General features: G+C 32.2%; 1 protein-coding gene across 1 annotated transcript in view; it reads left to right on the forward strand.

The window, feature by feature from the left end:
- The first annotated feature begins 13,467 nt into the window (after positions 1-13,467).
- Positions 13,468-14,640, forward strand: part of LOC139513249 (secretin receptor-like) — a 28,871-nt gene continuing 27,698 nt past the window's right edge. Inside the window, exon 1 of the mRNA XM_071301577.1 lies at positions 13,468-14,071. Coding sequence (XP_071157678.1) covers positions 13,976-14,071 — 96 coding nt within the window. The 5' untranslated portion in view covers positions 13,468-13,975. The remainder of the gene's footprint in view (positions 14,072-14,640) is intronic.

Below are 14,640 nucleotides of genomic sequence, written 5' to 3' on the forward strand. Positions count from 1 at the left end.
CTGTTGTTTACAAAACCACTTGTTTTTTTTAACGTGGACAGTAGACTTGCTTAAAATCACATGTTATTCTTTTTAATTTTTAATATGTCAAATCTGTTTTGTGCCTAGTTAAGGATATGTCTGAATTGACGATTAATTATATGAAATTTACCGCGGTGTCCTACCACATTGGTCTGTGTTGACAATCTGTTTTGCGGTTTAAGTTTGTCCTCAGAATTGATCTGAACCTCCTCGTTTTAATTTTTCAGAAAGGAGGATAATCTTGCCGTTCTAGTCTTCACCAATTTATTTATTATATATTAAAATTGTCCTGTACAAGTCGGGAAAATGGCCATTGTTATATCATAGTTCGTTTCTGTGTGTGTAACATTTTTACGTTGTGTTTCCGTTGTGTCGTTTTTTCTCCTCTTGTATTTCAGTGTGAATTCACATTACTATAAGACGTGTCACGGTACTTTTCTATCCCAAATTCTAGATTTGGTTTTGATGTTATATTTGTTATTCTCATTGGATTTTGTCTAATGCTTAGTCCGTTTCTGTATGTGTTACAATTTAATGTTTGTGTCGTTGTTCTCCTCTTATATTTAATGCGTTTCTCTCAGTTTTAGTTTGTTACCCCGATTTTGTTTTTTGTCCATATATTTACGAGTTTTGAACAGCGGTATACTACTGTTGCCTTTATTTATGGTTGTCTTTTTGTTGGTTAAGATCCTATACTGAACTTGAATATTTAACTGCCAGTGTTAATAGTGGTTGTCTTTTCCTTGATCTCACTGTAATATCCAAATTTCTTTTTTAAAGGAATCGTTTTGTCCTATTGGCTTTATGACATATGTTGTTCAATTGAGCACCAACTTTAGGTCAGATGTTATGATGACTCTTAAAAAGTGTTCTTTGTTGTGACCATGAAGAATGTACCTTTTTGTGATTGGAACAACTAAACATTTTCGGGATGGAACTGCATCATCTGTTTTCTTCCACGTGGCTAGGTTGTTGAAACCGTCTTGAAGATTCACGTACAGATGGGACAGTAATGTATGTAATGGTTTCATCTGCAAATAGCATCACTGTTGATGAAATGTATTGGCATGTCATTAATGTAGAAAAGGAAGAGGCTATTAATTTTTCAACACAGTCTGTAGCCTATTTTGTATTCTATGTAATGCACTAGAAGAATGTTAATAGACGAAGCATGCCGTAATTGTAAGATTATTATAAGACCACAACTTTGAAGTATAAACAAAGAGGTATATACACTTAGATTAATACATCTAAGATCTAATTTATGAATAAAATTGAGAATGGAAACATATTTGGATAATTTAAAACCTGGAAGATAATATGTCATGATTTAGAACCATTTGAAGACTTTAGAAATGCATGTGATGTGATAGCTTAAATGATTTTTTTCGGAACCAGTTCAATAAATAATACATTTTCCTTTCATGTGCATAGAATGTTACTTGTTAATCAGTCAAATAAATGACGCATCTGAAATAGTACAGAATCAAGATTGGACCATGGCATTGTTTAAATAAATATTATCAGTGCAACATTGACATTGAGCGTTTACCAACTTAAAGAATCAGTTTAATTTTACTGAGTCCATATGTATAATTTAGGTTAATGGAAGTGTAAAAGTTTATTATACTTTTAATGATGATTTGTTAGCAAATTGATTTGGTAAAACATTTATAAAGCTAATTAGTTGAATACGTTACAAGCATAAGACATACGTTATTATTCAGTCAGTAACTGACATGCACAATAATTGCTGTAATTGTTGACGATGTTTTAAACAGCATTTTTGATTTATTTAAAATTCATTATTAATTGTAGAACTGCCCTAGAGTCGTAACATATAATGATGTATGGAAATTATATAAAAATATACGTTTTTTTAATGTGATTATATGCGATACATGTATATCATGTATATATTTAAACATGAGTGAATTTTAATAGTAATCACTTGTACATGAAGATTTATACATTAAAAAAATGATAAAGTTATTATTCCAAGAACTTCTCTCACATAATTATAATTAAATATTCCGCCATATTTCCATATAATCTGAGATAACTAACACTATCAGCTATAATTAAAGAAAGTCACCACTGAAATGTTTCAAATCTTGAAATTTTGTCTTGAATACTCTCATCATAGATACCATGATTACACTGGATTGTGTATTGTCATAAATATAAATATTCAAACCAGTTGTATTTAAAAAGATAAAGTAAATAGTGAATAGTACCATTCAACAAAGCAAAGTTAAAATAAGTGGGGGCTACCTGACTGCGTAAGTGACAAAAGGAATATATTAAGATGCGACGTGAGCGGTACATGCGCGTTGAAGCTTTTAGTCTACAATAGTTTTTTTCTTTCCATAACACCAATTGTGCTAGAAATCAGATTATGTTCATTGTCCTGTATCTAAGAATGATACAACGTACTTTTCCTCAAATTGTACTACTTCGGGGTCGAACTAAAAACCGTTTAGTAAACAAGAAGACAAATTATGTTTGTTTTGTAAGTCAGTAATTATTCCAGGTAATTAATCAGTATTTGCTTTTACGTAATAAACATGAAAGGAAATAATCTAGACACAAAGATTCAATAAATGTAACTAGCACGACATACGGTTATTTGTAATATGAAATCATTAAACAATAGCTTCAAATACATTTAAGATATTGCAGATGAAAATTAAAACCTGCATGCTCATTGTCAGATACGTCAATAAGATGCATAGAACACACGCAAGAAGGTCTTATCGAAAAAAGGACGCGATGATTTCATGTATCGTCGTGAATATACAACAGACATTTCGGTGACCAACATTCCATGAAATATGAAAACAATACGTTACAAATAGCATTCGTCCATAAACCATTTATTCCTCTCCGTATACTTTTGCATAAACAGATCGGCGAAACTCAAAGACAGATATATTTTCAAAATAGAAAATGTTTACTGCAATAAAGTCCGCTATGAACATTTATAATTAGATAACTGATGTACTTTTGTGGAAACAAAGAAATAATTTTCGAATCGCAATTGTTTATAAATCAATTTTCTCAATTATAAAGTAAATAAACTATTATATTATACGTCCATTGACGGTTTGCTTTATTGGCATGCGTTCGTCGCTTTTCTCAGAATATGAATTGGCGATGTTACAAAGCAATTTAAAACAATATCCAACTACTACAACCTATTATTGTCCTTTTAGTTTTCCCCAATGCATTATATCAATATATATTTTCTGTTCATTTATGATCAATTCCTAAAACACGAATGACCTACTATAGACTGTATGATGATGTATCAATGTCTTCCTAATTTCCAAAAACAATCTTGATAGCAGAATCCAGGTAAAATGTATTCGTTTACTTGCATTTAATCAATTTCACAACTGCATTTGTGAACTAAACGGCCTTGACCACTTTTTGTCAAAATCAACTATGACATGTATGAATGCTACATGTTTTTGATCTGAGCGTTACTGATGAGTCTTGTGTAGAAGAAACGCCCGTCTGGCGTATTTAATTATAATCCTGGTACCTTTGATAACTATTCATCACTCAAAGCTGCAACTTAAAAATAAATTAAGCTGATTTTTTCCCCACATATACAATTCTGCTGCTGTATGTCCTCTTACATTTTATTACAATTGTCGTTGGCTTAGTTGTACATGATCTTTTAATCATGTTTATATTACTTCATACTAGCATAAGTCTTATTATCCATTTTTGTTTTACTCGGTTAATTTTATGCTTTTAATTCATTTACAGGTGCCATTGGTAGAATATGACTTTGTTGAGCTTTCCTAGATACCTGAAACATAGACTGGTTTTATGTGCGGTTAATGTTGCCCAAATATCTGGTGTTTTGCTTAGCATAATTTGAACATTTGTTTGTCTTATTTACTTTTGATCAATGTGTTGTTCATCATTATGATTTATTCAGTATAGTACGCCTATAATCTTCTATATTTTCGTCTTCAATAGATTGCTATATGAGGGGGAGGACAGGGGTAAGGGAGACAGGGAGAAAGGGGTAGGAGAAAGGAGAGGAAGGCTTGGAGAAAGGAGAAAAAGTTGGAGAAAGGAGAAAAAAAAAATATCTCCTTTTAAAAAATGGTCTAATATTTCAAGAAAAAATATCTCAAAAGGAGATGTTTTATTCTAATGGGAGAAAGGAGAACGGGGGTAGGAGAAAGGAGAACGGGGGTAGGAAAAAGGAGAAGAGGGGTAGGAGAAGGAGAAGGGTGCCCCCTGTCCTCCCCCTCCTATATCATACGTCCCTCATCTGTTCTTTAAAGACTTTTGGTCTATTTAAGAAATTGTATAGCTTTACCAATAACACAGTTTTTCAACTGTAAAATTTGAACATGTGTGTTTAGTTAATTGAACAAGGCAGAAGTTCAGGTAAATATAAACTTTTATTGGTTTTCAACATACTATGTTTTTGCTGCAAAATGGTTTTGTTTAATAATTGTTTAAAATCATCTTACCGCTTAACATTTTCAAAATTTGTTTAAAAGCAAACAAAAAAGGAAGAATGTTAGGTTATTCAGATAATTCATTATCTGCAAATAATTGAGAAAACCAGAGATAATTTGACATTTACAACATTAAAGGAATGCTAGTTCTCAGCATTAATTTCACGAGCTCAGGTTAAAACTGATCTTTTTTAAAATAAAGGCAAACGGAATTTCATCAACTGCAAACTTAGTAAAACCAGGTGAACATTTGTAAAATATATAAAATGCAAGGGGCCTATGCTTAACGATTTAATCCTTGATAAAAGAATGTGAGCGAACAGTCTTTATCATGATTGGTCAATACTGGGTTGATGCCAATGCTGATGAAGTTTTAATTTACCGGGGGTATCACCAGTCCATTATTCATCACTTCTGTGCTGACATGAATTATCATTGATATGGTCATATTTATAAATAATTAACTGTTTACAAAACTTTTGAATTTTTGAAATACTAAGGCGTTTCTACCTCAGGAATAGATTACCTTAGCTGTATTTGGCAAAACTTGTAGGAAATTAAGTCCTCAATGCTCTTGAACTTTTTAATTTTTTGGATTCGAGCGTCACCGATGAGTCTTTTGTAGACGAAATGCGAGTCTGACGTAAATACAAAATTGAATCCTGGTATCTATGATGAGTTTATTTATATTTGGTATGTTGTACTGTTTTTATTTATCCTTTTTATGTTTTAATATTCAAACATTTGAAGTTAAAAAAGACTAACCGAAATCAACGAGTTTGTCACAAATTATTGTTTTCAGTTCCCTATCCGTATTACTTTTCAAAAATTGTTGTAGATATGAACTAGACCTTCTTGTCTTTATGGTATTTTGTAGGTGAAAGGGACATATGTACAGAAGAAAAAAATACTTGTGAAAGGATGATTGAGTGACTGGACTCAATTCTAATTGAGTGACAAGACTCTGATTTTCATTTGAATACCGACTCTCACGACTGTCACCGACTACACGGAGAGTGATTACCAACAGACTTGTTCAATCAATAACCTCGACTTAATGATAGCAAAACAAATCATGATACCAACGCACCACATGCGTATTTAGGAAATTAATTTATAGTCACTGTTACTTGAAACAAAACAATTATAAATTAGTAAGGAATACGAAAAGGGCAATATTGAACAGCGGTATAGTACTATTTCCTTTATTTAACGTTCTTTGTCAAGCAATTAATGCATATTCAGGACGAGATGAATAAAAAAAAACCACAATACTATTGATGGATTTTGCAAGGTTTATTGTCCGATGTGGAAGGCAGGATATACATTAATTAATAAAATCAAAAGGCGGAAGATATCTCGGGGACATTAAAAACTCGCCAGTCGACGTAAACTGACAACGCTATCATTTGACAACAATCGAAAGACGACAAAAATTCAGTCCATAAACATTACAAGGAAAACTGAAAACTAAGCTTAATGAACCCCACCAAAACAGATGATATACATGTACCTATGGGGATGTTTGATATGGATAGAATTTTCGCCTGACAACATACCACCTGCCATCTGTAGCATGTTCTTTTTTTCACATGCAAAAAGCTTAACACTTTACCCACAAATGACATCGATTTCAACTACTCTAAACAATAGTGGCTTAGTATTAACACACCAAGAACGCCCAAACAGACACCCCTCTTTAGCATTGATATTGCTACCCAATTTGAGGATGTCCAAGTGGCCATATATCTATATCCTTTTAAATCAACATAAAAAAAAAGACAATCAGGTTTTTGAAAGTTCAACAATTTTTATCTTTCGCAAACGTTTAATAAAGCTTAATCTATAATGTAGTGTTTAACGTTTGAAAACTTCATTGTAAATCAATTATATTCAAATTGAATATGAAAAGAAGAAATCTAAGATGAAATGTTTTAGCTAGCTATAAAATCATTTGCTTCGGGAAATGTTGATACTAAATCAGACATATGAGTTGGTTCTGCTCGTTCTGTTGATTGATAACGTTTGATTTTGTCCGTTAAACACTTTTCCATTTTGAAATAACCTTAGAGTTCGTTTTTTTTTATCATACTGTTTCCCTAACAGTTTAAAAAAAATGTATCTGAGAGACGAAAGATAACAAAGGGACTTTCAAACTCATAAGTCATAACAAATGACAACACTATGGCTAAAAATGAAACAAACCAACAGACAACAAGGCAAACAGACAAACACGAGTACACAAACCACAACATAAAAACACTAAATACTGAATGGAGAATATCCATGTAAATATTTTGATAGTATTGTAAAACAAAATCGTATGTACTTTTATAATTTGAATACAGTATCCACTACATCTAGAATAGTTAATAACTATGAAGCCCGGCTTTGATTGCTGATAACATTGATGTTAATGATTTATAGAGATTTTGTTAAGCACGTCGAGGACCCAGCAAGGAATGTTTTATCACGTTGATATACATGGTAACTAATTATTTTAAACAATAGAATGAGATCTATATAATGCTTGGTCTACACATTGTTACACGAAACCTGTTTTTAATTTATTAAAACTAGCAATGATACATGCAGCCTTGCTTCGGTAATACTGTAAAAAAAAAAATGAAAACAACCCTTTATAAATTTCAGGTGTTTGGAGCTGTTTTCTGGGTTAAACTCCAGCAGGAGACACAAAGTCGAATATTTGAAATCCAAGGACGTATCAGAACCGAGAAAAAAATATAGTTTAAAATGTGATTAGTCGTATGTTCATTCTTATAAATCTGTTAAATAACGTACACTAAACATCGCTTGCCTCAAGCATTGTAAAATGACAGATTTAAAGATAAATATCTCTGTGGTTAGAATATGGACATTAAATCTAATGCTGGGAGTGTATACGGTCTCTGTACCTTAACATTTTGGTATACATATAGGAAACTCTGTTGCTATAGAAATCTAGACTGTCTAAACTCCACCCTGGTCACAACACTTTACTGAATCAATCAATCTAAATAATACTTAATCTGATGTCTTACAGACTAAAATCTTGTAAACGTCTAAAGAACATTATTGTATATAAATACCTTCATATTTTATTCTTTATTCAAAGGGCAAAACATTGATTTCATGAGATGCATTATGGTAACAATGAATTTACATAATAATAACATCATGTAGGATTCTCATTTAGATTTTTTTTTGCAAAATATTAACATACAGTTTGCTATAAACTGTATATGTTTATTACAGAAACTCGTTGATTCTGACAAATAGATTTGATTTTTAGATTTACTTTATGTCAAAATGTTTATTTAGGTAAAATGTTATTGTGACATTTACGTTTCTCTTGCCACTATTTTAAAAGCTTTCAGTGATATGAAACAGTACAAAGGAGATTAAAACGTCGTATCAGCATGGGTTCTACATGCTAGATGTGTTTCCATCATAATATGCAGTTTCCGAATTTCTCTTTCATTTTATCAATATGATTTTACGAAAAAAAACCCACTCATTTGGATTAAATCAGTAGCTGACTCCCTTTTCATCATTTGACTTTACGACACATACCTTTTAAGAAATCTATCAAAGAGGGACAAAAGATACCAGAGGGACAGTCAAACTCATCAATCGAAAATAAACTGACAACACCATGGCTTAAAATGAAAAAAAGTCAAACAGACAAACAATAGTACACATGACACAACATAAAAAAAAACTAAAGAACAAGCAACATGAACCCCGCCAAAAACTGGGGGAGATCTCAGGTGCTCCAGAAGGGTAGACAGATCCTGCTCCACATGTGGCACCCGTCGTGTTACTCATGTTATAACAAATCCGGTAAATAATCTAATTCGGTAGGTCACATTCATGAAGGGGAAGGGGATTGTAGACGTTAAGAAAATATCCGATACCATCTGTGAAACGGTTATTCCATAACGGCCAACCAACTCATGATGGCGTCCGTAAAATTTACGAAGGGATGATTTCAACTGCACCATTTAGAACTCTTGGTTTAATAGCTTCCTTGTGAGCAGCAACCCTCTATCAAGAAAATGATATTAGGAAATACAAGCACGGGAATATTGTAGCATTTGGGAGATATATACCCCGTATGCAGGTGCTGCTGGAATGTTGCCACATAGAAATTGAAAGTTCACAATTGGAAAGCTGAAACCATCTATTTTGTCGTAAAGTTTTGTTTTCAACCGACCCTCATTGTCAATTTCTAGATGTAAGTCAAGATATGAGACCGACTTAACTGTATCTGTTGTATCCTTTATCTCTAGTTCGATTGGATAGATACGTTCAACATAGTCACCAAATTTGGAATTACTAGTATTTAGTTAGAGAACATCATCTATATAGCGGAAAGTAAAGTTAGAGGATATTGCTAACTTCTTATCTTTCTTTATTTAAAGAGGGACGAAAGATACCAAAGGGACAGTCAAGCTCATAAATCTAAAACAAACTGACAACGCCATGGCTAAAAATGAAAAAGACAAACAGAAAAACAATAGTACACATGACACAACATAGAAAACTAAAGAATAAACAACACGAACCCCATAAAAGTTCCTGTATGGAGTCAGCATCATAATAATAGAGAAACAAGTCGGCAAGAAGAGGGGCACACTTGGTTCCCATTGGAATACCGACAGTCTATTGAAAAACACGTCCTCCGAACGTAACAAATATGTTGTCAATCAAGAAATTTAGCATCTTGATAATGTCAGATTCAGAGAATTTTTTGTTTGAATCAGAGTGATCCTCTACAGAGTAGGATTTATCCCTCCCTAAGACAAGTACCAGGATTATAATTTAGTACGCCAGACGCGCGTTTCGTCTACATAAGACTCATCAGTGACGCTCATATCAAAATATTTATAAAGCCAAACAAGTAAAAATTGTATCTACGTTGGCCATTCTTTTTTTTTTATGAAACAGAGCAATACCAACTCTTTCAATTTTTCTTTTAGTTTGGAATGTGGAATACTTGTGTAAAGTGTAGAAAGGTCAAATGTTCTAATACTATTGCAAGATGAAAGAGAGTTAGGTTGTATGTACTCTAAAAGATCTTTGAAATTTTTTAGAATCCACATCTGACTCATGCCACCTTTAAAATAGGCAGTTTTACAATGATTTTGAAGCCCGGCTTTGATTGCTGATAAAATAGATATAGGAAGATGTGGTGTGAGTGCCAATGAGACAACTCTCCATCCAAATAACAAATTTATAAAAGTAAACCATTATAGGTCAATGTACGGCTTCAACACAGAGCCTTGGCTCACACCGAACAAAAAGCTATAAAGGGCCCCAACATTACTAGTGTAAAACCATTCAAACGGAAAAACCAACGGTCTAAGCTATATAAAAACGAGAAACGAGAAACGAGAAACGAGAAACACGTACAAATTGCATAAACAAACGACAACTAATGTACATCAGATTGCTGACTTAGGACAGGTGCAAAATAAATATTTTTAATAATTTAGAAAGCGGTTGCGTGGAGCACTTGGAAGACCCATCAATATACCGTTGTTTGTAAGGACACTTATGTAGTTATATTCAATACAGTGATGGAAGATCCAGTTCTTCACCTTTGGTTGAAATTCCAAAGGAACTATAGAACTATAAAAAATAAGACCAGCTAAATGAAAAAACTATAATTATTATATTAAATGACATTTATATATAATATAAAGAAGTTAAATATCCATTTGTTCTTTGTTTGTTTAAAATTAAAGTAAGAAGTGTTGTAAGATTGCAAATGAAACAGCAGAGACCAACAGGCAAGGGTATGAAAACGTCCTTATTTATTCTAAAAACAATAAACGAAAACAAATGTTGAAGACAGTTACTAACAATAACAATCGAGTTATAGCATTCTGACAGGCAATTGAAGAGTGTTACTGGGTTTAATATTTTTTGTGAGCACTCAACCAATCCCTAAACTATGATAGTCGGGTAACAGTCCATTTCATTGTAAAATAAATGGATATGGCAGACTCATAAAATTTGAATGAAAAAAAAAAAGAAAAGACAAAAGTGCACTGTTAGTTCAAAACCAATTTCAACTTATAAATAAACAATGCATGTTTTCCTATATTAAAATATCAATTAGTACAATTCCAATATATCACGTGTAGAGAACCAATTAACGTTGTGAGAAAAGCTCGACTCTGTGCAAAATAAACGTACCAAATAGAAAGTACTGTTGTAATTTGGTGTTGCAAAATGGTAGTCTCGTGCACAGTACACCGATAACTTAAAGGTACATTTGATAGATAACACCGTTTGCATAATATAGTGATACATATATCGTTTACAAATCTCATACGGACTTCATTAACAGGGATGTGATGCCTACAGCAAAACTTCTCCATCTGACTTATGAGGACGGACGACTGAAATCAACACTGTGTATACTTAATTTCTGTGTCATTTGGTCTCTTGTGGAGAGTTGTCTCATTGACAATCACACCAAATCTTCTTCTGTTTTTAAATAAGCTAGATTTACAGTCACCGTTCATAATGTGTTGATTGATACGATTAGCTTGTGTCTTTACTCACTATATCAATATGTTTTCGGCCTAAAACAATTTGATACCTTACTGTTCTTCTCATCTGTAATTTAATTGATTGTGTTTGTCTTCTTCATGGATTTATCAAATTTGAATATCGGTTAACTACTGCTGCCTTAATTTGTTAAATAGTCAATGCTCACTTACAATTTAATGTTTTGTTATACAGCTTATCAATACCGGTGTGACAATACAGCTTTACATCAAAACAATAATTACGTTTTAATATGTGCATGGGTAGCATACTGAACTTATGAACAGAGTTCCACAATGATATAAATGCCATCAACAAAATAATAAAGAAAGTGATATACTGTCCGTAGCATAAGCTTCGTTTTTAAACTGAGTTGACGAATGTCAGTCAGATAGAGGTACTATAATACGTTGAGGGGTCATTATATTGATAATAAATAAATCAGGTTTAGAGTTCATTTGAAAATGCCTGTACCAAGTCAGGAATATGACAGTTCTTGTTCATTCGTTTTTGATGTGTTTTTTGTCATTTGATTTTGCCATGTGATTATGGACTTTCCGATTGGATTTTCCTCTGAGTTCAGTATTTTTCTGATTTTACTTTTTGAAAATCGATGAAAAGTATCTTTGAGGATACTTGTTATTGCCGAGTACATCAATCTTCTTAACCCGATAAGGAACAGACGGACGGACCGAAAAAAAAACATAATACCGCGTAGCTTCTGTCGTAACCATGATAACGTGGCCTTGTAGTATTTATGTAAAAGATGATCTAGTTTTATTTCTTACACTAATGTAAAATTTTGCAATACCTGAGTTATTCTATCTTAGTAATTTAAACCTATGAAATCATATCGCTAACTGCATGTTTGTTCTTAATTAAATACACTGCATTTTATTTAATTCTGTGTTTTTTGTTTTGATAATCTAGCCACAAGATTACACTTCATTTTTAAATCATCTTTATAATAGATTTATGTTACCTCATCCAGATCGATTGAAATTTTTGGCATATAAACAATAACCCTATGCCAGTGGTAGATCACTCCTTACATATTGATATACAAAAGTGCCAGAAAAACTCGGCAAAATTAACTGTTGATGAAAACATAAAGAAGGCAAGAGTATCATTATACAGCCTAATGGGCGCAGGATTACATGGGAGGAATGGATTAGATCCTGAAACAGCTATAACTCTTCTAAATATATATCTTATGCCTATATATTAACCTAAGGTTTGGAAATACTACTTCCGACAGGCAGCATTTTTGACACAATCCACCAATTCCACAAGAAAATTATTAAACAAATACTCTCTTTATCTCAACAAACAGCTGACCCTGCTATATACATACTAAGTGGAATGCTACCAATTGAAGCTGAAATCCACCTTAAAGCTTTAACACTTTTAAGAAATATCACCAGAGCTAACAAAACATCAGTTGAATGGAGATAAACAGAAAGACAGCTGCAATTAAAAACACATACAAGTAAAAGCTGGTTCATAGAAATAAAGAAAATATGCCTAAAATATGATCTGCCAGACTGTCAGAACTTCCTAACTTACCCTCTTGGAAAATTCCAATGGAAAAAATTGATTACAAGGAAAATGTATACTTACTAGAGATAAAAGATCAATGAAAATTCAGAGGGTTATTCAAGCTTGCAACACATCGCATGTGCCTATAAGATCAAAACAATCCATCCAATCCTGACAATAAACACTTCAAACTGCAGGAACATCAACAGAATACCTATTAGAACAAAAGTGGCAACAGGAAATTACATATTGCAATCAAATAGAGCCAAAATCAACAAATGTGAGGTATCAGCCACCTGCAAAATTTGTAATAAAGAAGACGAAACCATTGAACATTTTCTTATATCTTGTATTCATCTGAAACGGACAGAGAAAAGCTTTTAAAAGTGATACGTGAGCAATGTCTTAGATTGGTAGAACTATTTAACATTAGTTTGGATATAAACTTACTCCATGTGATAATTAACCCATACTATCTTGTGAAATTTGGCTTGCACCAAAACTAGTGATTTATGTAGCTTTATTAGCTTGCATGTTGAACCTGCATGTAGAACACTTATATATAACCTGCATATGCAAATATACAAGCTCCTAAACAATGGACAGAAAAACTAAAGAAAGTAAAATTTAGCTAAGTAGTAGTTGTGTGCGGACTGTAAGTTATTATTAATTAAAAGTAAATTTATTCTAAATTCGTTGAATAAGACTTGATATGTGATATTGGTGAAGGAATTATTGTGTACAGACTGTATTATAATTCTATTGGTGATTGGATTTATATTGGAGTTATTAATTCGTACTGAAGGTGTGCCTATATTGGCAAAATATATGAAGATACAGAATACAGAATACAGTTACCATTTATAAATACAGCTATTTATATCGTGTGACATTAAATACTTGAGTGTCGTCTTAATTGATATACTACTCAACTTTCTTTAACACTTTTCAATTGTTTCTAAAACAGGATCGTATTACAAATGTTTAAATGAATATATATAAAAATCTGAACTTTGAGGAAGTGAGAATTTATTTCGCAGTTCAATGTACATTTTCGATCGTGCACAATTTCTTTGCATACAATTGAATTGAAGCATTGAATTAGAACAAAGTACAATAATTATAGTTCCAATGAACACGGTGACCACGTGGGATCGAAAGGATGTACCGAAGATCACGTGTAGTTTTGGAATCACACATTCTATAAAACTGATTAACTATTCCATCTTCTCATTATATTGTACAGTTTGAAGAATTACATTGAATAGGAATACATGGTGTTGAAAAAACAGTATTATACAATGTATTTCTTCAATGATACGTGAATACATTTATTAGAAAAAAACCTATCTTCATATGTACGGACCATGGTTAATATTCTGAACATGTCTAAACTAAGTGTTTTCCTTTCTATAATTCTATTAGAGAAATCTGCTGCTAGTTGGTGCTCGGCAGACAATAAGGTGAGTGTTTAAACTTTATATTGTGTCAAATAAAAAATTAGTTAAAATAAAAATTAAAATATTTTACTTGTTTTAAATATTAACAAACAAAAAAGTTTAGAATCACATATTTTGTAAATCTGAATTACCATTCCATCTTCTGTACCAGTTTACATAGTTACAGTGTTTACCAGTTTAGAAACAATAAGTCGTATTTCAACTTGTAAAATGCATTTCATGTTCATGTTTTAACCCAAGTTATTTCATGTTCCATTAACCTCGTATTATGTGCTTAGTTGAAAGTTAGTTCTTCATTTGTTTCTATTTAGTTTGGTTTTGGGACTTTTAAAACTGTCATTGTATATTGTTATATACACATACTCATCACTTTTGCCATTTTTTTTCGATAACAAGTACAGTTATGATTATGCTCGTTTAGTTGTCCTTAATCGAGTAAACAAGGCCTAAGGACTACGAAACCTTAAAGCAAGCGGTGTTTGATTTACCGTACCATTACACGAGCTCACTTTTTTATTCACCGGTGAAATTAAAACGTCTTTTGCATATTTTAGGAACATTCACTCTACTAG

Source organism: Mytilus edulis, chromosome 2, assembly GCF_963676685.1.
Source record: "Mytilus edulis chromosome 2, xbMytEdul2.2, whole genome shotgun sequence".
Taxonomy (NCBI): domain Eukaryota; kingdom Metazoa; phylum Mollusca; class Bivalvia; order Mytilida; family Mytilidae; genus Mytilus; species Mytilus edulis.